Genomic DNA, 23,832 nt, shown 5'->3' with positions numbered 1-23,832 from the left:
TCCTCTACCAAACTACCAAACTATTCCTACTGGAGAGAGGACCAGGTTGCATTTATATCAATGGGGAAAGTTTTAAGTACAATCTCTGTCCCCACATGAAATGATTACATGACCACCCAATCCTCTGCACCGGCATTGGTCACGTTTCTTCTCCATGATGATAGGAAAACCAGACCAATGTAACATAATATACTATCAAAGAGAACACAATACAAAAGTTATCCAATACAATTGCATAGAAATCAATGGTAGCAAGCTACTCATCCAGTCCAATGAGCACAAAGGGAGAGACCAGGAAGCATGACTTCACTGCTCAACAGCCGAAGAAATTTGGACAGCATCCGTAAGTGAGTGAGGGGTATCACTCACTTAACCCCCTAACCATCAGTTAACTCCTTGTTACCAAGTTCAACAACAATTCTGGCTTGCACTGAAGGACACCCCTAATATAAAAGGCTATAGCTATATCCCCATAGGCATAAGAAGTTACAACATACTACAGAATTGTTAAAAAGCATAATACAAGAAAAACATACTTTCAACTGCATGGCATCACATAGTATTGTCACATCAAAATTCTGTCCTCTTGCTAAAGCAATGCTGTTTGTTGCTTCTTCTTGCCCCCACCCTGCAGCTCGTGTAAACGCATTCCTACCAATAATGCCCTCTGCAACACGACCATATATACAAAGACCTATCTCATCAGTTGGGTCTCCAGTTGGACCAGATTGCAACTTCAGTATAAAGCTGAAAATAAAATGATTAAGTCCATACATTACTAATGCTAAGATAATAACTTACAATATGTTTTAAAATGCATAAAATGAATCCAGTACATATTTGATAAAGTCTACATCAAATTATCTTTGAGAAGGAACACTCCAGTAATTACAATTAAAAACACTCATTATATAAAATCATCTTACGAACTGCTTAGATTTTCAACCAACTAGATACAATATCATGCTATACAATGATCTCAAGCATCCAGTAAGTTTAGTGTGCAACTGCCTTATACACACCAAAAATAATACCCAAGACTTGTTAAGAACAAAGGAATACCATCAATATGACTGATCAGGTCCTTCTGAGATGATTTTCTCCTACCTGCACCACACAACCAGAAAACAATCTCAGTATTATAGTGTACAGCACATCAACTGATATCCTAAAACATACACCACATGTAATGAATGATATGTTCCAAGAACTATCAAAGTATAAACATGTAACAATCCCACTGCACTAGAACTTGTATTAAAGAATTTAGTTGGGTAATACAAAATGCTGGATATGACAACTCTGATAACAAAATTAAATAGTGTACCGTAGTCCTTTCATGCTTCATTCCATTAATTAATAATGAACTGTTTAGACTCAATTAATTAATAATGAAGTCTTTAGACTATCAGAAAAGATTATCAATACAGAAGACAGAAAAAAGCAGGATGAAAATCTACACGATTATAAACAGAGAAATTCAAGCGAAACAAATACTTACAATAATAAACAAAGTATATAACAATAATATACAACAAAAATGCCTATGAGAGCTTTTTAAACAACAGAAATAAAGGAAACATGCATACATAGACCAAACAGGAATGTTCGAGATCTGACTTTTATAACTGTTAACTCGAGTCAATATCTTACTCTAATGTGCTTGAAATAAAATGTTTTGACAATGCTCAAATACAACTACTGTATGCTATTCAATCACAAACCTCATCCACCGAAATGTTTGCAGGAAAAGCAACAGAACATTATTAACATAAGCTTAAGAGACCATAAATCAGGACATGCACAAAAGGTGTGGCTACAGAATGTTAAAGATTCATGGATGGAATGTAGAGAGAAGATCATATAACAAATGATGAAGTACTGGAGAGATGTGGTGTCCAGCAGCAAGAAAATGGATCGAGATCTAAAATTGTGAGATGGTTTAGATATGTCATGAGAAAGGATGAAGACCCTCAGGTTGAAAAGTACAGTAGTAGATATACTGTACAAGTAGAAGAATGAAGTCCAGTAGGAGGGTCCAGAAATCATGGAGGACAAAGCTGAAGACCTGGACTATAAGGGAATTCAGGCAGAAAATGCATGAGACAAAAGAGTGGAAAGAATAAAACAATCTTCAATCTGCCACAAAAATTATTTGAAAAAATTTACAAATACTGCACAATAGAAGCACATCAATGGACAGTTTGGGGGTCTACCCTCCTGATAATTAACAAAATCTCTTATATAAAAAAGATTTACATATAGCCTACATGATACTCTGGAATCACCCCGCATGGCTTATAATGGGCAGCAATTCCATATAAAATAATTAATAGCCTATCCTAACCAGTATGTTTTAATAATCATTCAATTTAAAATAATAATTTACTGTACTTACCATTAAAAGCTACATCTGCAAAATGAACTGCTTCTAAAAATATATACAGTATAGCCTAGCAAAATTTAGCAAACTGCACAACTTTCATACAATATAAAAAAAACCTTTAGCATTTTTGTGTTCCTTCTTTAACATGAGTAAACCCTAATTCTTTCTGAAAAAAAAAGACAGGCAAGAAAATGCACAGTAAATATAAAACTACATTACTGTACTGTCTCAAGAACAATACTGTACTGCATCACATAAATAGTACTAAAATATTGTAGCGGGGGTGATCCTTGTGTACATATAGATATGCATACATGCACAGACTAAATAATTTATTACATACAACAAAACAATGTAAATCAAGATCCCTAACTGTATTAAATAATGTACAACAATTTTCTGCAACCATACTTTGAAGACAACAAAATATAAAAAAACATTGCATTAAATATAGTAAATGTAATCAAAACACCAAACAATACTAAATAATAATTCCCAAGTGAATCTTTCTTGTCCTCCCCAGGGTGACAGTAGGGAATCTGGGAATTCAGAAGGCTTCTGGGAATTCCAAAGGCTTCTGGGAATTCCAGAGGCTTCTGGGGCTTCCGAAGGCTTCAAGACAATCTCCAGGCTCTGCACCCTTTGGATTTCTTGCACAATACTAAACAACAGAGTTTTTACGGAGACAAAATTGGAGACAAAAGGCTTCGAAGATTTCTTTGGGGAAAGCCCACATCCTTGGAGATGAATAAGCCCATGTTCTTGGAAATGAATTCCAAAGGCTTCTGAGAATTCCAGATTCCAAAGGATTCTGGGGCTTCCAAAGGTTCAAGACGATCTCCAGGCTCTGAAGCCTTTGGATTATTTTATGGAGAATGAATGGGATTTGGTCCTTCTTGGAGATGAAAGTCTTCTCAGACTACTTCGGGGAAAGTGGATCCGACAGAGCAATTAATGAAACTCAACAAGTACTGCAAATGCACAATGAAAGTTGCTTAGAAATGGGGCTTCCAGGCCTGTCAAAAATTCCAGACGAAGTTACATTCAATATACAAGAAGAAATGTGCATAGGTCAAGACCTGTACAACCAGTTAAATAATCAACAACACAAAGCATTTGATCAGATTGAGTTCACAGTTGACAATGCAGACTAATTATGAATCTTGAATTTTGTTTTGAAATTTTGTTTCCCATAAAAAATCAAATGTGGTGCGACAAAGGACACAGTTCATGACTGGCAGTCGCATTTAAACAAGGAGTCCTTCAACTGCCCTTCTGCCCCATGCAGCGTAGCATGCGCCATCTCACTAGTAATGAACAGTAAATTTTGGGTGGTCTTACCTTGAGACAATGATGTGAAGAATACCCAGGCCCTAATGTGGCTGTGGTAAATCAGGACATTTTTGTCTTAGGGCTGTGGCAAATCAGGACATTTTTGTCTTAGGGCTGTGGCAAATCAGGACATTTTTTTCTGAGTTACAATAGCCAAATTCCAGTGGTATGCAATAGAGTAAACAGATATGTTTCAAATTCATGGGGTGTGGAGGTGGCAGGCTGAGATAACTGCACTTCTGTTATCAAATCTCACTATTTCTGAGCACACAGCTGCACAACAACACAATCACTTTAAAAAATTCACATAAGGAATTTGGTTTTTACTTTCAATTAACAATCCTTTAACCATTCAACTACCCTATCATAGTTTTCTGCCCTTCTGACAAAAAGACAATGATCTCTCATTCCAAACCCTGGAAATGCTTCATTTGAACCTGTCTAGTATGCTACATAGACAAGAAAATGGATATAAAGTATCCCTTATCTTCTTCCTAAACTGGTCCTTCCACAGATCTACCTCACTCCTGAAGAGCTATGCTCAGGAAGTCCTCCTCTCTTAGCATCTAACTCAATCATTAGTTAGGTTTGCTTTTCTATCTCACATGCTCTATCAAGTATCAAGAATGACTGGGGCTTGATCTTTCATCTTAAGCAGCTTGTACTGCTACGAGAATTCTCACTCCCAGGACCATGTCCAAAAGACAACTCTCTAATTCTTAGAGTTCCACTGCCTGGTTTATGTTCAGATGATCATCACTTACGGTCATTCTGACTGAATACTCAATGCTACCTCCATGAAAGGGAGATGTAATCTAGTTTTTACTGTTCTTAAAACAATGCCAACAAATTATTCTAGGCACCTCTACAGTATTTCCACTGTTGAAAAAATTCTACTTGCTGATCAATACTGAAATATCTAGAAAACTTTGTTGTCATCATCTGCTAAAATCTTTGTAGAATTTTCAAAGAATATTCTGTACACCTGATGAAGCAGACTTGCTGTCTCCCTGTAACACAATTTCTCAGTAGGGAGAGAAATTTTCTGTCATCAAAAAAATGCAATCAACTCACCCTTATCACTATTTGCATGCACAATTCTGCTTTATTATTATTATGGAGGCCCTTAAAAATATTAAGAATTAATATAAATACAACAGAGTAAATGCTAAGGAAAAACCTACTCCATGATTACAAATACTGCTCCAAGATTCCTTATGACCATTTCAGGTTTGTTCTTGCCTGACTGGATAACCCATAAAAGCATCCAAGTCGTGGTTCTCCCCAGTCAATGATTAATGGACGTCTAATAGATGTGGGCCTAATGGTTTGTTTGTAACACCCTAAATGGCAATAGTTTGTGTCCACTTGGTCCTGTTAACTGCAACTGATTGCCTCTGCATGGTTGTGCCAGTACTACAAGAGTTAAGATTGTTAACTCAGTTGTCCATTTAAACTATTTATCAATATTAATAACACAGGTAACAATGGCTCCATCTGAACATACATCAACAGCCTGTGTTCCATTGTCTCCCAACTTATGACTCACATGGTCAACCCATAGGAGTTGTTCTTAAACAAGAGGTGAAAACTTCATACATCAACAGCCTGTGTTCCATTGTCTCCCAACTTATGACTCACATGGTCAACCCATAGGAGTTGTTCTTAAACAAGAGGTGAAAACTTGAATAAAACAAAGTTAAAAGAACTTTGACAGCTAGGTGAACAGTAACTGTAGTACTGCCTACAGTGCTCAATGCATAATGCTTGGTAGGCATTGGCCCAGATGGAGTATATTCACCTGAAATTATGAAAATATGTGAAAAGGGCTGTTTCAGAATGACATTAAAAATATGATTACCTGTTAGCAGAAGGAGTAAAGGTTCCTGTGACATGTGCTATTCTACCAGGAGCAAACCCTCCAGGTATCTGTAACATGTATGGCTGACCCTGCAAAGCAAAAGCAAACACTTTAGAAACTTTATTTGTTTAAAAATGATATTTTAATGATAAAATAAAGTTTGTTCATACTTACCTGGCAGATATATATATATATATATATATATATATATAGCTGTATTCTCCGAAGACCGACAGAATTTCAAAAAACTTACGACACACGCAGTGGGGCCAGGTGGTTAGTACCCATTCCCGCCGCTGGGAGGCGGGTATCAGGAACCATTCCCATTTTCTAGTGCCACTGTCTCCTGAGGGGAGGTGGGTGGGCACTATGATTATATATATCTGCCAGGTAAGTATGAACAAACTTTATTTTATCATTAAAATATCATTTTGTTCATGAGACTTACCTGTCAGATATATATATAGCTGAATCCCACCATTGGAGGTGGGAAGAGACAGAATAGGATTTAGGAAACAAAATATGTAGGCGATTGACGCCTTGGTTCCTTACCTGTTAGCATAGCTGACTTCGTGATTACTGTCACCCAAGCCTGCTTCTGCTTTACTAGAGTCTCCAGCAAGGTAGTGACCTATATAGCTGGTGAGTTCTAGATGATCTGTCCACGGGGCGTGACCACAATGGGACTAGACCATATGACCATACTATGAGGGCAAACGAATCATAACCAACCACCTGACCAAGCCTAGCTACGTCATGATGCCATAACATAAGCTAAGGACTGGGACGTCCACCCCCGGTGGCCGACCCAACAACCATAAAAAACACTTCCTAACCATTTTCTACAGGATAGGATGAGTGTTGCTCTCTGCCCCCAAAATCGCATCTGCGGAAACGTAAGGCCCTAGCGCACAGCAATTCTCGTAAGTCGTCTTCACATCCCCAGAAGGTCATTGAGAGACATATTCCTCTAGAAAGCCACTGAGGTAGCAATGGCTCTCACTTCGTGAGCCTTGACTTTCCATAAACTCATGTCACTGTCTTGACCGTCAGAATGCGCATCTAAAATGGTGCTTCTTAAAAAGAATGCCAGTGCATTCTTAGACAAAGGCAAATCTGGCCTTTTGACAGAGCACCACAGATTGTCCGAAGGACCTCGACATTCCTTAGTTCTCTGCAAATAAAATTTGAGAGCCCTGACAGGACACAGGACTCTCTCTGGTTCTTGTCCAAGAATTTCCGTCATACCCTTAATCTCAAAGGTCCTGGGCCAAGGGGTAGACGGGTTCTTGTTCTTAGCTAGAAACAAAGGGCTTAGAGAACATACTGCATTATGGCCTCTAAAACCTATATGCTTACTGATGGCTTGAACTTCACTAACTCTCTTCGTTGTCACCAGAGCAGTTAGGAAAACAGTTTTTCTAATCACATCTTTCAAGGTTGCAGAATGTAGAGGCTTGAATGACTGGACATAAGGAATTTTAGAACTACGTCCAAATTCCAGGAAGGCAGCCTTGGCTGAGCCACCTTAGTGGTTTCAAAAAGACCTTAAAAGATCGTGAAGGTCCTTGTTGTCGGTTAAGTCGAGACCTCTATGCCTAAAGACCGCTGACAGCATACTTCTATAACCTTTGATGGTAGGTACTGCCAGCTTTTGTTCCTTCCTTAAATAAAAAAGGAAGTCGGCTATCTGGGACACAGAGGTTGTGGTTGAGGAAATCCCCTTGATCTTACACCATCTCCTGAAGTTGGCCCACTTCGATTGGTACACCGCATTGGAGGAGGCTCTCCTGGCGCTGGCAATAGCCCTTGCCACTGGTCTTGAAAAACCCCTCGTTCTGGCCAACTTTTCGATAGTCTGAATGCAGTCAGACTCAGAGCGGGAGGTTTTTTGGTACCTCTCGAAGTGGGGCTGTCTGAGAAGATCGACTCTCATGGGAAGCGTCCTTGGGAAGTCCACCAGGAATGTCATGACCTCTGTGAACCACTCTGTCGACGGCCAAAAGGGGGCGAGTAACGTCATCCTTGACCCTTCTGAAGACGCAAACTTCCTGATGACTTCCCCCAAGATCTTGAAGGGGGGAAAGGCATAAAGGTCCAGATCCTTCCAGTCCCAGAGGAGGGCATCTACTGATACTGCTCCTGGGTCGAGCACAGGAGAGCAGTACAGAGGAAGCCTTTTCGTCCTGGACGTCGCTGAACAGGTCTACCAAGGGACGTCCCCAAACCCTCCACAGCTCCTGACATACCTCTTCGTGAAGGGTCCACTCGGTCGGAAGAAGTTGTCGCGCTGCCGACTGAGAAGATCCCTCGTGGACATTCTCGACTCCTGCCACGAATCTTGTGAGGATCGTAATCTGCCGAGCATGGGCCCACAGCAGGATCTCTCTTGCAAGCATGAACAGGGACCGAGAGTGAGTACCTCCCTGTTTCTTGAGGTATGCCAGGGCTGTGGTGTTGTCTGAGTTGATCTGTACCACTCGGCCTGAAACCTGATCCTCGAAGAATTGGAGGGCCAGCAGAATCGCTCCCAATTCTTTTAGATTGATGTGCCAGGACACCTGTTCCCCTCTCCAGGTGCCTGACACTTCCTCTCCCCTAGTGTTGCTCCCCATCCCTCCGTGGGCCGTCGGAAAACAACACTAGGTCGGGGTTCTGAAGGTGGAGAGAAACCCCTTCTGCCAACTTTGAGGGGATCGAGCCACCACCTTAGGTGGTCCTTGGCAGAGAGAGAGATCTTCAGAGTCTCCTCTAGGTCCTCCTTGTCTTCCCAGTTCTCCGCAAGGAAAAACTGGAGCGGTCTGAGATGCAGTCTCCCAGGGAAACAAACTTCTCCAGCGATGAAATGGTCCCCAGCAGACTCATCCATTCCCTCACCGAGCATGTTTCTTTCCCCAGGAAGGCTGAAACTTTTTCTAAGCAGTGCTGCTATCGTTCCTGGGACGGAAAAGCTCGAAAAGCCACTGAATCCATCTGAATCCCCAGATAAACGATGGACTGAGTCGGGATCAGATGGGACTTTTTCGAAATTCACTAGAAGTCCCATGGACTTCGTCAACTCCAAAGTCGTATTCAGGTCCTCCAGACACCTCTCCTCCGAAGATGCTCGAATGAGCCAATCGTCCAAATAAAGCGAGATCCTTATTCCTGCTAGGTGAAGCCATCGCGCCACATTCCTCATCAGCACCGTGAAAACCATCGGTGCTGTGTTATCCCGAAGCAAAGAGCTCTGAATTGGAAAAGTTGTCCCCCAGGACAAACCTCAGGTACTTCCTTGACTGGGGATGAATGGGGACGTGAAAGTAAGCGTCCTGGAGGTCCAGCGAAACCATCCAATCTCCTGGTCTTAAAGCTCCTAAGAACAGACTGAGACGTCTCCATCCTGAACTTTTCCTTCACCACAAAGCGGTTCAGTCTGCTGACGTCAGGACTGGTCTCCACCCTCCCGACTGCTTCGGTACCAGGAACAGCCAACTGTAGAATCCTGGGGAATCCAACTCCAGGACGTGCTCATGGCTCTTTTCTCGAGCATCTGCACCATAGCAGATCGAAAAGGGTCTGTTGCTTCTCTTGATGGTAGGAGGGCGACACATCCCTGGGCGTTGAGCACAGCGGTGGAAACTCGAGGAACAGGATCTTGTAGCCTTTCTCGATGACTTTGAGGGACCAGGAGTCCGTCCCTCTTGCTCTCCAGGCCTTCACAAATGAAAGCCTGGCTCCTACTGGTGTCTGGAGGTCTGCACATCATTTCTTGCCCCTAGGTTTAGAAGGGGCTCCGCCTCTGGAAAGCCCTCTTCCTTGAGGAAAGGACCTTGAGGAAGAAGCTCTACCACGAAAGGGCTTCTGCCTCTTGGAGGCTTGTCCCTGAGAGGAAGACAAAGGGACATCTGGACGTCTGGAAGACTGGGCCAAGAGGTCTTGAGTGGCCTTCTCCTTAAGGCTGGCAGCGAGATCCTTGATCAAGGACTGGGGGGAAGAGATGGCTAGATAGAGGGGCAAAAAGCAATTCTGCCCTCTGCAAAGGAGAAACTGACTTTTGTGTAAAGTTACAGTACAAGGCCCTCTTCTTCAAGAGGCCCGTACAAAATGAGCAGCCAGTTCATCCAGCCATCCCTGATGGCCTTGTCCATGCAGATCAACACGCTGGACAGCTCCCCAGACTGATCGAGTCAGGACTTTAAGTCTTCAAGTCCAAGGCCCCCAAGCACCAAGTCCAAAAAGTTAAAAACTTCCATCGTGCGGAAAAGCCCTTCAGGTGATGGTCCGTTTCTGAAAGTGTCCAAGCCACCTTGGTTGAAGAAAGGAGGGACCTCCTGGACCATCGACCAAACTAGCGAAGTCTCCTTGGGAAGAGGAAGGAACTCTGGAACCGACTTCCTCTCCTGTCTCATACCACAAACCCGCCTTTCCGCTCAGCTTAGACGGAGGCAGGGCAAAAGAAGTCTTGCCTTGGGTCTTCCTTTCCTCCATCCAAGTGTTGATCTTTTTTGAAGGCCTCTTGGTAGCCAGAGACGCGTCTTCATCTGAAGGAACCCCAGCGATCTCCTGGTCTTGGAAGAGGCTAACTGCGAAGGAGGAGAGAGAGGGGCGGAAGGGTTGAAACTTATCTGCAAACAAGTCCCTTAGCAGGTTGGTCAAAACCTGGTAGTCCGAAGAACGAGGAAGGAGGCTGCTCCTGCTCTGCAGGACTCCGACTCACAAGACACTCTCCCTCTTCAATGGAAGCAACAGGAGAGACTTCCGGAACCTGGGGGAAGTCTAAGGCCTTGTGGTCCGATCACGAAGAAAATGGGACCTCTGCTTCAGCGAATCTATTGAAGATTGCTCTGGCGCCCCGTTGAAATCTGAAAGAGGCGCCCTCCTGAGAGTGCTGCCGGCGCCCAGTCGAGCGTGTTGCGGCGTCCTGTTGAGCGCCCTGCACGGCAGCATGTTGCCGAGCTTCCAGTCGAGCGTCTGCGAACGCCCTGAGCAGCAGGATCCAGCTGAGCGTCTTGCCGAGCTGCGAGGGGCGCCCTGGCGAGCATGGGAAGCGTCAGGTCCAGCAGCTTGAGGAACGTTGATTCGATGAGAGCGTCACGACGAGCGATCCAACGAGCGATGAGGGCGGCTGGGTGAACTTGCGGCGAAGAAGACGAGCGAGGAGCAGGAGGATGACTTCTTAGACCTCTTGACAGGCAGCCTCAAGTCCTTGCGGCGTCGACGCTGCTCAGACTCCCTCTCAGCAAGGAAAGCGCGCCAACTGCCGCTGCATATCAAGCAGAAATTCGTTTAGAAAAGGAGAAGACTCCCCTCTCAGGAGAAGGGCTGCTCCTGTGAGAAGACGAGGGGCGAGGGGACGCCCTCTTCCTTCTCCCAGGGGCGACGACAGCTCTTTCCCTGGAGCGACTGGGGCGCTCAAAAGCGTTCTCCTCGGAAGATGTCCTGGTCCTCTTGGCAGGCGGGGAACGCCAACCATTCAGGTGAAGAAGCAACGCCGAGAAAGGGCGTGAAGCGTCCTCCTCTCTAAAGCCTCTCTTCCAAGCGGGAGTCCTCCAGAGGTCCAGACCCCTAAGCGGGAGGGCGCGATCGGAGGACAAGAAGCAGTCCTTCAGGATGCGTGCGCGAGCACGATCCTTGGCAGCCTGGGAATCGTCAACAGGTCCTGCCGAAGGGACGCCAGATCGGTGGGGGGCCCCCGTAACCCTCTTGCGGCTTTCGACTTGCCCACTCCCTGAGTCCTGGGAGTCCGACAGAGGTCCAGGCCTAGAGGCATTATAGGGCCGATCTGACGCCTCCTCCACAACACTAGGGGATCACTGCACTTCACTACACTTAAAGATGGCAAGCACTTTCGATTCCAGAGCACGGATGGAGTTCAAGATCTCTGTCAGGGCATTACCTTCCGCAGACACAACCTCAGGGCCCGAAGGCAACACTACAGGGATAGGTGAAACAGAGTCTACAGAAGGGTTAACAGGTGACAAAATATTACCCTGACTCCTACCAGCCGACACACTTCTGGAGGGAGACCTCCTGATCCTGTCACGCTCTAACTTGCGCACATATGAATCATAAATCTTCCAATCGGCATCAGGCAAAGTCTCACACTCCTTACAGCGATCATCAATCAAACAAGCATGCCCTCTACACCTCATGCATACTGTGTGAGGATCTACCGAAGCTTTCAGTAGCTTTCAGTAGCCTCACCTTACTCTTTCACACCACATACCCTGAAACTAGCAGAACTAGATCCAGACATCGTAACCAAAGAAAAGTCAAAGCCAAATTCAAAAACAGTCCACAAAAGCGTATGCCTAATCACAAATCCAAATCCAAAGTCAAAAAACCAAAAGACAATCAGAATACTCAAGTGAAAAAAAGTTTTGAAATCCAACGACGGAGGTATTGAAAACAGGTGTTGACAGTACCGGCGACAGAGAAAATCTGAATAGAAAATGGGAATGGTTCCTGATACCCGCCTCCCAGCGGCGGGAATGGGTACTAACCACCTGGCCCCACTGCGTGTGTCGTAAGTTTTTTGAAATTCGGTCGGTCTTCGGAGAATACAGCTATATATATATATATCTGACAGGTAAGTCTCATGAACAAAAACTAATTTAACACAGGTACTTAAGTCAACACCAATTAGTGCAGGCAAAAACAACATTCATGGAATGCTTGTAATTAATGCCACTCCAAATCATAAACATTCATGAAAAATCTAAACACTATTCTAATACAAATTTCTACTACAGGTACAATCAGTTTCAATAGATAACCTTTCAAGATTTTAACTGAAGAATACCTGACAATTTAATTTCATGCCAATTTCTAATTACTGTAATCTGAAAGGCTGAAAACTTTTAAACAATGCCTTAACTCAGTAGTTAAACAGTAAGCCTGCCCCACTATTAATATATCAATAGTGACTACTGAGAAAGCTGGCAATAGTTTTTATTAACTCAACTTATGTATAGTACATAGCTGGCTGCAGTGATGATTATAACATAGACACCACTGACTTACCTGCTTAACCACTAAAACACAGCCTATCAAAAACATAACAAGAGGATTCCCTTAAAATAAAAGAAGGCAAAGTAGGCCTTTATCACCAAAACTTTTCCTCAACAACTCTTGCCAAAAGTTTCAACTTGGAGAATACCAATACCAAAGTTACCAATACACCTGCCTGCACCTCTTGAGTTAATGCTATGCAGGATAATTAATTTTTACTCTCTCAAGGTGATGAAACCATTATTTCTGCACTAACCAGACTACTATGTCACATTTCTAGAAATTCATAAGGCTGTCCTTAAAGATTCAGATGTAGATGGTGGGTAGGGGTGGGGAGAGGGGGGGGGGAGATTAGCGCTAGATAGGTTGGGCAGTAGTGTGAGAAGAAACCATAGGTGCTGATGAAAGTCTAGAATAAGATGTAATGCAGATGGGAACCAGACTCCAAAAAAAGGTGGCACAATCACATCAGCAGCATACCTATCAAATCATGGAAACCTTGTTCCCCATATCTTTGAAGCTTAGATCATCAAAGCTTTCTTCCTCACCACATTTTCATGGACTTACTCAACAAGAATCATAAGGTGCTAGCCACCAAATGGCCTCTCCATTGCATGGTTTGCTAGAGCACCATTCACAGCAGGGTGTCCCTCATGTGGACCTGTTCATAATGTTGCTTAACCTAAAATAACTTAAACTAATGACTCCCTTTCCAAAACAGTTTGGGAGATGGATACTATGATGTATACTTGGTATTGTTTAAAGTTTATCCCTTTCATCCATTTGACTGCTGCACCTCACAAACCTCCCTATGGAGCTCCCTTCTTGGACCAACTTTTCCATAAATCTCACAATAAATTACATTAAATTTAACCTTCAGAGATGCATTTCTAACAAGCATCTCTTTTATAGCAATATCCTCACCCTCAAGGTGCAGTAAGCAAGGTGGACAAGGCTTTGGAATTGGTGTTGTAGAAGGAAAGCTCCCCTAATTTTTCCTCCTTACTATTGGACTTTTTACACAGACCTCCAGAAAGAACCAGTCATCTTTATTTGCCATCAAGATTGCAGTACAGGTCCTAGGTGGTTCTTTCCCTGTGACTCCTTATAACTATGACAAAAAAAGTACCCAGTACCACCAAAAGATTTCTCTCAAAATGAAACTTAGTTTAATCCTCCAGCCTTATAATGTCTAATTAAGAACTGGATAAGGCTTCTGCCTAGGAATTTTAGCCCTCCAGTCTCATAATGTCTCATTATGAACATGCTTCTCTCTAGCACTCTGGTATCATATTAGCCTTTAAATTCACCAGACATACAATATAAAAAGATTACATGGATTATCATTTCATATCAAGTTCTGAATAGCCAGCAGGTCTCTTACATTCCTCCTATTTAATTAAGAAGACTCTACTGCCAGATGATCAGGACTATTTCTTGGGATACTTTTCTATCTTTTACAAGATGTGGCAAGACTAAAAAAAAAAAAAGTTGCTCCTATGTCCTGTCCGAGCTCTGAAAAGGTACTCTTTTCCTTTCATATCTACTAAACTCCACAATTAACAAGAGACTACGAAAAGGACCTATTCTTCTATCCAAGAGGACTCCAATCCCAATAAGGTGTGGGCTCTAACTACCTTGGTCCTATTCACATACAGCCTGCCAGCTGACCAGTCAAGAGTGTTGTTGGAGATGCAAATCAATCTTTACCTCATCCTGCTCCAGTGATTTATCCTATTAATTCCAGAATTTTTTATCTTCTCTTCATTTTCTTCCCACTTCCTTCATCTCATCATTTCATCAAACATATATTGCCACCCATGCAAGTTTCTAGGATCTGACCTCTGCCCACTGCTTTTTAACAAGACAGACAACACTTCCTTTAATTTCCCTCCCAATTTAAAGGTTTCTAGGTCATACATACCAAGGTGACAAAGCCTAACTCACAAACACAACTTTAAAAAGTTAAACTTCCTGTCTAATAAAACATACACCAAGTGCAGCAATAGCATGTACAACCTTGTTTTACAGATGATTCCAAATTATCACAAAACTACCAAACACAATCATTATCTCAACAAAAAAATTAAATCTCAGAATATTACCTGTACTGTGAATTAAAAAGGATTTTGACAAAGGAAAAATCTATTTCTGGGGAGGGGCCCGTGTCACCCGGTGAAATAATCCATTCAGCACTTATTTCTAGGTAATTCCGTTGCTAGATACCAGAGAAAAGCTAAATGTAAAGCTGGGGTTACCACCCCAGAGCGAGCTCAAGAAATGGAGTCGTATATGGTAAAGGGTGAGATTGTCACAATCACAGGACCCTGCCCTATAAAGATTCCCAATGTCAAAAGTCCCAACGAGAGAGGTGCCGATACAAGCCCATGCACCACTGCGGACTGTACACAAGGCAACACTAATCGCATTCCATGATAGCACCCACCCCCTAGAATGATGTTTACCATGGGAGGAGAGAATGAAAAAAACAGTGGAGGGTCACGGGTGACACGGGCCCCTCCCCAGAAATAGATTTTTCCTTTGTCAAAATCCTTTTTCTGGATCGGGTCCCGTGTCAGCCGGTGAAATAATAACAGAGAAATAAATATCATTCTTATGCTATTAAAGACTTTAAATAGAGATGTTGAAAACTAGGACAATTCCACCCTGAACATTAGAAAGAGAATTCCACCTAAACATTAGTAAGGTCCTCTAAATTCATGTAATGAAAAAATAATGTAAGTGGCCACACTGTCTAAGATCATGAGCTTTAGAATTGAATCTGAATAGGCTTGTATTAAGAAAATACTTTCTGCCTAATAGCAGACACAATGACAGTAACCCCCCTTTTTAAATAAAGAGAGGACCTGACAAAATTGTGAGGTCCTGTCTAAAAAGCCTGCAAGGAGAAAACTGGGCACAGAGACAGACCTTGTGAAAGGGGAGTACTTTCCAAGGTGACCATCGAAAATGAGGACCCCCAACTGTAGACAGAAAGTTAGGGTGAGGAATTCGCAACACTACCCTGATGAGGGGAAACCAAAATGATTGGTTCCGCTAGACAGGGCAGACAGTACATGAAAACTAGCACTAGAAGCTAAGCTGATTAAAAATTTGGGTCTTCCCCGACAAGGAAAGGTAAGAACAAGATGATTGTTGGTTACCGAAGCTAACTCCGATACATTACTCAAAGACCAGGAAACCGAATGTGGACAGAGTACTGGTCTCAGACAAACACAGACCTTAGGGATGAAAGTTAAGGGCCTGTGAGTCTGGTTCCAACAAAACACTTTCCCGGGGCCAATGCGGCCGCATCATTGCTGTAGCTTCAAAAACTATGTGAAGAGTGCTAGTTACTTAACTGCAGAACCATACTGCAGTAGAGTAAGATCCCTTGACTGAATTTAGGAAAACAGTAATAACAGGATCAATATCAGTTTCCTCCCAAACTGTAAATTCACAAAGACCACAAAGCCAGGGCACCAGAACTTTGAGGAGGCTGACGCAGGCTGAGTTTATACCAGTCGTGGCAGCTTGATAGTTTTTGTGGCTGAATTGGGTTGCAAACAGACCTACTTGAGGACCAGGAAAAGATCACAGGACTACCTGAATGACGTTCAAACCTAACGACACTGTGTCCGACTAAGGACTATTCCGACACCAGGGGAGGCCCTGGATAGGAAAAGGTAGTGACCTTTTGGACCCCTACTGGAGAAGGGTGGCAGACAGAGGCACTTGTGCCTGTTGGTTATGGAGAAGAATGAACCATAACCTGAATGATGCAACTCGAGTTTGAACCCACTTGTTTAAGCAGCGCACTATTGCTGTTTGTTCAGAACCAGCCTAAAATGAATCCTCTTGGGAGGAAGAAGTTTCCCCAAGGACAGGAAGACTGCCACAGCCCTCCAAAGCGTTGATATAGAACTGCGGAACGTGACTGACTAAGTTCCATGTACTTCATGGGGCCAAAAATATCCACCCCACCCGCCCAGAGAGGTGACGGTGGAAATACTGAGGCCGGAGGGGAAAGAGGAACTGACTTCGATAAGCACCTGACAGTTGCGTTCAAGGCCGGAGGCCAATATTCAAACAGGAGGAACCAGGAGACACGTCCCTGACTCCGCCATACCCCGGATATAGACTCCAGCTTTGACTTCAGAAGGAGAACCGCCACTGAAGCAAACTGGAGAGAGCCCAAGACCTTTTCTTGGGCACGGCGAGAGGTATGCTTGTGTTGATGAAATGTTAGGTTGCCCTTGCTATCTCTTTCCACTTCCACTGTATTCACAACTACTGAAGGCTACCCTCCGGAATCAGGTGGGATTCTTTTGTGTGTACTTAGAAGCCCAAAGACTCTAGAAAACCGATTATAATGACCGGCAACCTCAGGCAATTCCCGACGCTGGGTGCCCAAATGAGCCAGGCAACTAGATATCACGGCTAGCATAACCCTCTAATACCGGAGCTGTTGAACTATGGTATTGTTCAAACTGGCAAAGATTCTGGGGCTGCATTGAGGAGGGTATGAACTTGAAGGGGAACGCCTGCTCCCGAGTCTGAATCCCAAGAAGGGATAGAACCTTCCTGCAACCAAGATGTGAAAGGAAGCGTCGGAAAGGTCTATAGAGGTGGTTACGGCTCCACGGAGCAGTAGGAGCCAAACCCACAAGACTGTAAGCAACCGAGACTTGCCGCATTGAATGAGGAAAATAAAGGGACACGCCTGGAAAAATTTTCCAGTGGAAGGGAACTTCCTTGGCAGACTGAAAAAGCCTGACAGGCCATACACAAAAGTCCTCCAGAAACTGGCCAGATGGCTGGTAACTGACCAGAACCTGATTGGGGGAGGGGACAAACAGTCCAGCTCCATCCCGGGTCTTGATAACTATACTCTGGGCCCAGGGACTGAAGTTCCAGTGGCCCCGAAAAATGGTACAGCCTCCTGCCCATATGAAAAATACTACTGGGAGGAGGCTTGATTGCCTCCCTGGAGCGTATGCCTTCCCAAATTCTCGGAGAGGAGCAGGATGCTTCCCTGCTCCTATGATAACCCTGAGGGTCAGAGCCTCTGGCAGAATGTCTAGTGAAAATTCTTTCCTTGGGTTTCGTATGAAGCAAAGAAAACTCGGCGGAGGCACATGGGGAGGCAGAGACACACGGGGAGTTACAAGGGGCTGATGTGTTGGCTGAACCCGCACACATTGAGGTGGAGGCTGGAAAGTGAGAGGCTGACGGCTGTCCAGGGCAGGAACCTGAAGAGCCTGCACCACCGCCTGAGCAGGGGGGCGCTTGAACTACAGGAACTTCCTGCCGGACTTGGGATAGGGCCCGGCAAGATCAGATTGTTTCCGCCTGTAAGGTAGACACCCATGAGAACGGAGGCTCTGATTAACATTAGTAGCCCCGGACGGACCGTAACAACGCCCACCTGGGGAAAAGAATAATTCCCCAGGTGAAACTGTTCATAAGACTTTTCGGCTCAAGGCGGAATGTGGCTGGCGAAAAATGTGTTTTCAGCTGTCCAACCGGACTGATGAAATAAAACGGGACCTGCAGAAAACCTGACAAGAGAGATTTTATCAGGACCCGAAACAACGAACCACCATTATATACCACAGACATTGTTTCTGTTAAAGTCAAAGAATTCCAGGGCCTGGCAAGCTTGCCTTACACCCTGTTTCAGTTTCCGGGAATTGACTCCGGAAGCTTAGGGAGGTGTACGTTGAATAAATTAGAAGCGAAGTCCGGGGTTAGAAGATTCATTGTCAACGTATCTGTGATAACTGTCTCCCGGAAATGCGTCAGCGGTTTATGTTCGAAACAAGCCTGTTGATAAGAGGGGCTACATTCGGCACAAGGGGTAGGAAGCAGGTCTCCCAAAGAGAGCACAGTAAGACCCCAAAGCTGGCGTGAACTTGGAATTCTCCGCCTGCCACTCCGTTAAGAGTTCTCAACGGAGACGATGTGCCCAGCCCCTAGGGAAGATGAGGGCTCTCTTAGGGATCTTGCCAGATAGATACCATGCTCCTTCTGACAGTCTGGTAAAACCCGGATAAGGGGATACCAGGCCGGAAGGGAAGAAATGCAATTCCACCAACCTCCGTGTGCCCACACCCCCGATAGGAGGGTGCCTTCATGCTGGAAAGCATAAAGGGTTAGGCGCCAAAGGTTCCCCAGATCGAAGGGAAAAAGAGGTGGAGGTGTCCGGAACGATAGAATTCCGGAACGGAGCAGGATTTACAGGTGATTCATTGATAATGAGTCTTGAGATTAAACTCTTTGGGATTTATGCTCCAGGGAAAGGGAAGGCACGGACCATGAGGTAGATAGATATTTTGATAGGTTGTCAATGACTCCCAAATCGAGCTCCTTATAAGGAGACCCGTAAAAGAGTCTGCAACAAAGGAAGGAGGGGGTAACCGCCTTGCTTTGCTTGGGCCGTGTCCCTTTCCAGAAGACGAGGCCAAACTCGTAGACGGCACCGGATTAGAGATCCGAGACGTCCTCGAGGGGGCCCTGGAGCGGGTCTTCTTGTTTGTTTTTTTTTTTTTTTTTTTTTAAAAGGGTCTTTCTTAATTGATTTCACCTTAAGGACGGTAGACCAGGAACCGTCGAAAAGGGATGAGGAGCTAACGAATCCCCTAAAGGAAAAAAAAGCCTCACTTTATTCCGAGCTAAGCGGAAAAGGTTTGCCCTCACTTATTCCGCACCTACTTATCGCTCCGGGACGATGTTCACAGGTTCGAGAACCAGACAGAAGGCCACAACATCTTCAGAAAATTCTCCATAAACAGCTAACTTATTTAAAAAGCACCAGGTCAACTCTTGGACTCCGGTAAACAAAGGTAGCAACTTCTTCAGCAACTGACACTGAGAACTGGGCGCCAAGGAAAGGAACATTACAAATGTCCACGAAAGGACATAGGAATTTCCCGACTCTACGATGCGCCCGAAGCTGCTGACCCCAGACTAGAGTTACGAGACTTGCGGCCGGCCTCCAGGAGGGGGAAAATTAGGACCCCAAACACTAGAGGAGCAACTATTAATAAGTCATATCCCAGAGTTTGGCGAAGGAAAAACCGATAGGTGTCTATGAAACCTACCGATTTATCGAGAATCTTGCCGGAGCGGAGTTTGGCGGAGGGAAATCGATCAGGCGTATATGAAACCTACCGATTCACCGAGAATCTCGCCGGAGAGAGCCCAAACACCGAAAGAACGACTATTAATAAGCCACATGGCGGAGTTTCGGAGGTAAAAACGACAGGTGTATATGAAACCTAAGGATTCATCAGGTAGCCTGCTCGGGGAGAGCATAGCGTATAACGCAATCCTGCCGGGTGCCAAGCGACTAACAATAAGCCATATGAGGCGGCGTTTGGCGGAGATAAAACCGATAGGTGTAAATAAAACCTACGGATTCATCAAGTAGCCTGCTCGGAGAGAGCATAGCGTGCTATAACCTTCCGAGCCAAGAAAAAGCCACATGAGGCGGAGTTTGGCGGAGACAAAACCGACAGGTGTATATAAAACCTACGGTTTCATCAAGAAGTCTGCTCGGGGAGAGCATAGCGTACTTCACAACCTTCCGTGCCAAACTATAAATTCTCCAATACAGACTGCACCGAATGGGAACCATACTCCGTGACCGCTGGTTTGTTGCAGGAAAGCGGAGCATTCCTGTACTCGACAAAACCAGCTGAAAGCGTATGAGAAGTGCGCATGCTGGAGCGGATGCGGAGCAGAGTACCATAGCAGCGACTTAGCCTAGTCAGACCAGGAAAACCCCCGGGGAAAACCGGAGAGAAAACCGGGCTAACAGGACAAATCTCATAGACATAAAAACAGAGTCAACGGAACAATCGGGAGCGGCGTGTTTAACAATATGTGACGGATACAAACATAGTGGGAAGGTTATGAACTGTTCGGAAGTGGGCGCACTCAAAGCCAAGAGAGGCGCCCGGAGGAGGATATCCTGAACGAAGTGATAGCGGTGGGGAAAACGCCAACCGCTAAACACTAAAACACGCTGAGCAGTAAGCAAGGAGAGCGCCCAACAAGATAATGAAACACCGAACAGGAAGTAGCAAAATGGAGGGGAACGCCGAAAGTAAACAAACATAAGACAGTTAGGTGGAAAACGCTAACTGGCCTCATATGAGATCCCAACAGTGAGGTGCGAACATGTGAAAGCACCACAAGGGAAACAGTCGGCGTAAAAGGAAGGGGGAAGGATAGGCCAGGAGGTTGGTAACCCAAAGTAGCGACCAGGGTGAGACAGCACTCCCGGGCGCCCAAAGATTCTCATAGATCCCTCGCTATGTGAGCTGTGTTGCATGACAAGAGCAAGAGAAAAGGAGAGGAAGGGCAAAAACCTCTACGGCCAGGAGAGCAAAGAAAGGTAAAAGGAGTATGAACAGGAGTGGGAGAGCACTCCTGGTCACCTCCAGGCCCAGGAGGACTGCCAACCGATAAGGTCAGACACACCGAGGACAACCAATCAATGCAGAGGAGGGGATGTAGGCTACAGCACAAAATAAGGATAAATTGCTCTCAAGCCTTGGAAAGTTAACAAACTTTGAAAACGAACCAAGGGAGAGAGAGCAAAAGGATAAAAGGGGGAGAAGGGGTTTCTCGATACCACAAAATAATATATATAGTCGGTAAAGGAGTGTGAACAGGAGTGGGAGAGCACCCTGGTCACCTTTGGTAAGCAACCCAAAGAAGGATTGAACTAGGATTGGCTACGCAGGTAAACCCTCGCTATTCCAGCTTAACTTATTAGGAACATTAGCCTAAGTGAAAAGCCGAAACAGGGAGAGGTGAACGTAGGCAATATATCCAAGCCAAAACCAAACCAAAGGAAGCACCAGACATAAAACACATATGTACAGAACGAGATCACAGACATGAAACTCATACGTACAGATCGAGATCGCCCCTCTCTAAACGATTTTTCCCCGAAGGGAAAAAGTGCCATAGCCAACCCCTAGGCTAACCTAACTGAGGCGATGCAAAGGAAGGAAGCCTAGGAGAGGGATAAAGGCTAACTAATAACTCAAATAATGCATAATAAAACAAAAATTTTCTATAAGGCACATGTAGGAGGATAGGCAGGCCCAACACGACATGAACGCGAAGGGAAATAGCCGGCCTCCAGTTAAATAATCAACAAAATTCAAAAGCATCCAAGCACAAGGTCAAAACTTAAATGTACCAAAGAAAATCATGTTCCCATAAGCTTAGAAAAGTGAGTCTAAAATAAGGCAAAATAAAGCCAAAATAATAGCGAATAGGCCCGAGGGGAACCACGTAGCCTAAACAGCAAGACAGCACTTGACCAGCAAGGGAACACAAAATTCACAAAATAAACAAAATTATAAAAACAAAGTAAAAAACCATAACAGTACCAATGAAAATAAGATTCTAAAAAGGCTAAGAGAAGTGAGGACAAAATTAAGGCATAATGAAGCCATGATAATAAGCGAATGGGCCCGAGGGGGTAGCTCGTAGCCTAAACGCTAAACATCACTTCTCGAAGTAAAGGGGTACAGAACAAACATAAAATTAATCAAACCCACTAAAGTTAGGAATCATTAATTGGGAAATATCCCAAACAAAAAGGTATACAAATAAAAAACACAAAACAAACATGCCGACCCAAGACCAAGAGAGGTAATGAGACGCCGTGAGAGGAGATCGAGACGGGCGTTATAAATCCCTTTAATTATTAAACTAAAGGAAAATAAGGAGCCTCAATCGCCTAAAAAACAACAAAACACTGGTACTCAAGTTGTCGAAGAAGAACCTTGCGAGGATGCCATAAAAATGCCAAAATAAAGCACAAAATAAGGATCACAATGAAATTACGTGTGAACGAAATCGCGTGCTAAAATGGAATGCGATTAGTGTTGCCTTGTGTACAGTCCGCGAGTGGTGCATGGGCTTGTATCGGCACCTCTCTCGTTGGGACTTTTGACATTGGGAATCTTTATAGGGCAGGGTCCCGTGATTGTGACACTCTCACCCTTTACCATATACAACTCCATTTCTTGGAGCTCGCTCTGGGGGTAGTAACCCCAGCTTTACATTTAGCTTTTCTCTGGTATCTAGCAACGGAATTACCTAGAAATAAGTGCTGAATGGATTATTTCACCGGCTGACACGGGACCCCGATCCAGAAATAAAACCCATCCACCACAAATGATGTTCACAAGACTACCAGACACCAGTCATGCCAAATGCTACTGATATACAAAATGCAAAATATTTAAAACATTTAAAACAATCAAGTTTTGTGTAGACTTAAAGTACAGTTGCCAAATGGCCACAATGAACAAAGACATATTATAAATCTAGAATCAGTAAGTTTGTTAAAATTCAAATCTGTATTATTTTTCAATTTACAGATACTGTACTCTTCACAGAAAAATTGTTCAGCTGTGATAAACTGTCCATCCACAAAATCTTTTCCTAAAACTCCATTAACCCTCTGTGAGTAGGCATTGTAAAATGACGACTATTTATAGTTTTAGGATAAATTCTGGGTATCGTCCTCTGATGATCAACATTTCACACATACAGTCTGAATGAATTTTGCGGGAAAAGTGTTCAGATCACTTCCATGGTCATAAATGATTCATGGCAACTCTTATGGCAATTATAATAGCTAGTTGGTACAGGAGAGAGAGATCAGTTTGCCTTGAGATGTCAAATGGGAATGTTGTCCACCATTCCCATCCAAGGATGTCCCATAAATATTTTACCATAAATATACTCAGAATTTGTTACTGATTTTAGTTCTTATCTGTTATGATATTGCGTGAGCTGTAATTATAATTTTAAAAAATAAAATTTAAAAAATTCAAAAAAACATTTATAACATTGTAAAATTAGCACGTTTTTTACAACTGTCTAGGTAAAGAAGCCCTGCACAGGATTGGAAATATTTACTTTCAACTTCCCGTGGAAGGTACAGAAATTTTTTTTATAATTTTTTCTCATACCATGTTCTTATGCATACCTTTCTCTTTCCATTGATGTGTTTTTTTTACAGTGTAGTTGTTGTTTCATCCTCAAGGAGTTACCCTTCCATGGTCTACCAGAGCTCCATGGTGACCACACTAATATCAAAGAATTCTCTTTTAGCTGGTCTCATGGCCGGGTATTGTATTGTAATGATAAACACTATAACATGTGATAGAGTATGTAATAAACTCAAAGAGGGCACTTTCCCTTATCTTCAGCAAAGTGCAACCCA

The 23,832-nt window shown here is 43.9% G+C and overlaps 1 protein-coding gene across 5 annotated transcripts in view; it reads right to left on the bottom strand.

Moving 5' to 3' along the window:
* Positions 1 to 23,832, bottom strand: part of LOC136849677 (uncharacterized) — a 193,692-nt gene that overhangs the window by 108,169 nt on the left and 61,691 nt on the right. For all 5 annotated transcript variants that reach the window (XM_067123015.1, XM_067123011.1, XM_067123016.1 and 2 more), the window contains exons 3-4: positions 5,580 to 5,668; positions 537 to 747 (exon numbers count right to left, since the gene is read on the bottom strand). In XM_067123015.1, the coding sequence (XP_066979116.1) occupies positions 537 to 747; positions 5,580 to 5,668 (300 nt within the window). The remainder of the gene's footprint in view (positions 1 to 536; positions 748 to 5,579; positions 5,669 to 23,832) is intronic.

Source organism: Macrobrachium rosenbergii, chromosome 21, assembly GCF_040412425.1.
Source record: "Macrobrachium rosenbergii isolate ZJJX-2024 chromosome 21, ASM4041242v1, whole genome shotgun sequence".
Classification (NCBI taxonomy): Eukaryota; Metazoa; Arthropoda; class Malacostraca; order Decapoda; family Palaemonidae; genus Macrobrachium; species Macrobrachium rosenbergii.
This window is presented reverse-complemented; position numbering and strand designations above follow the sequence as displayed.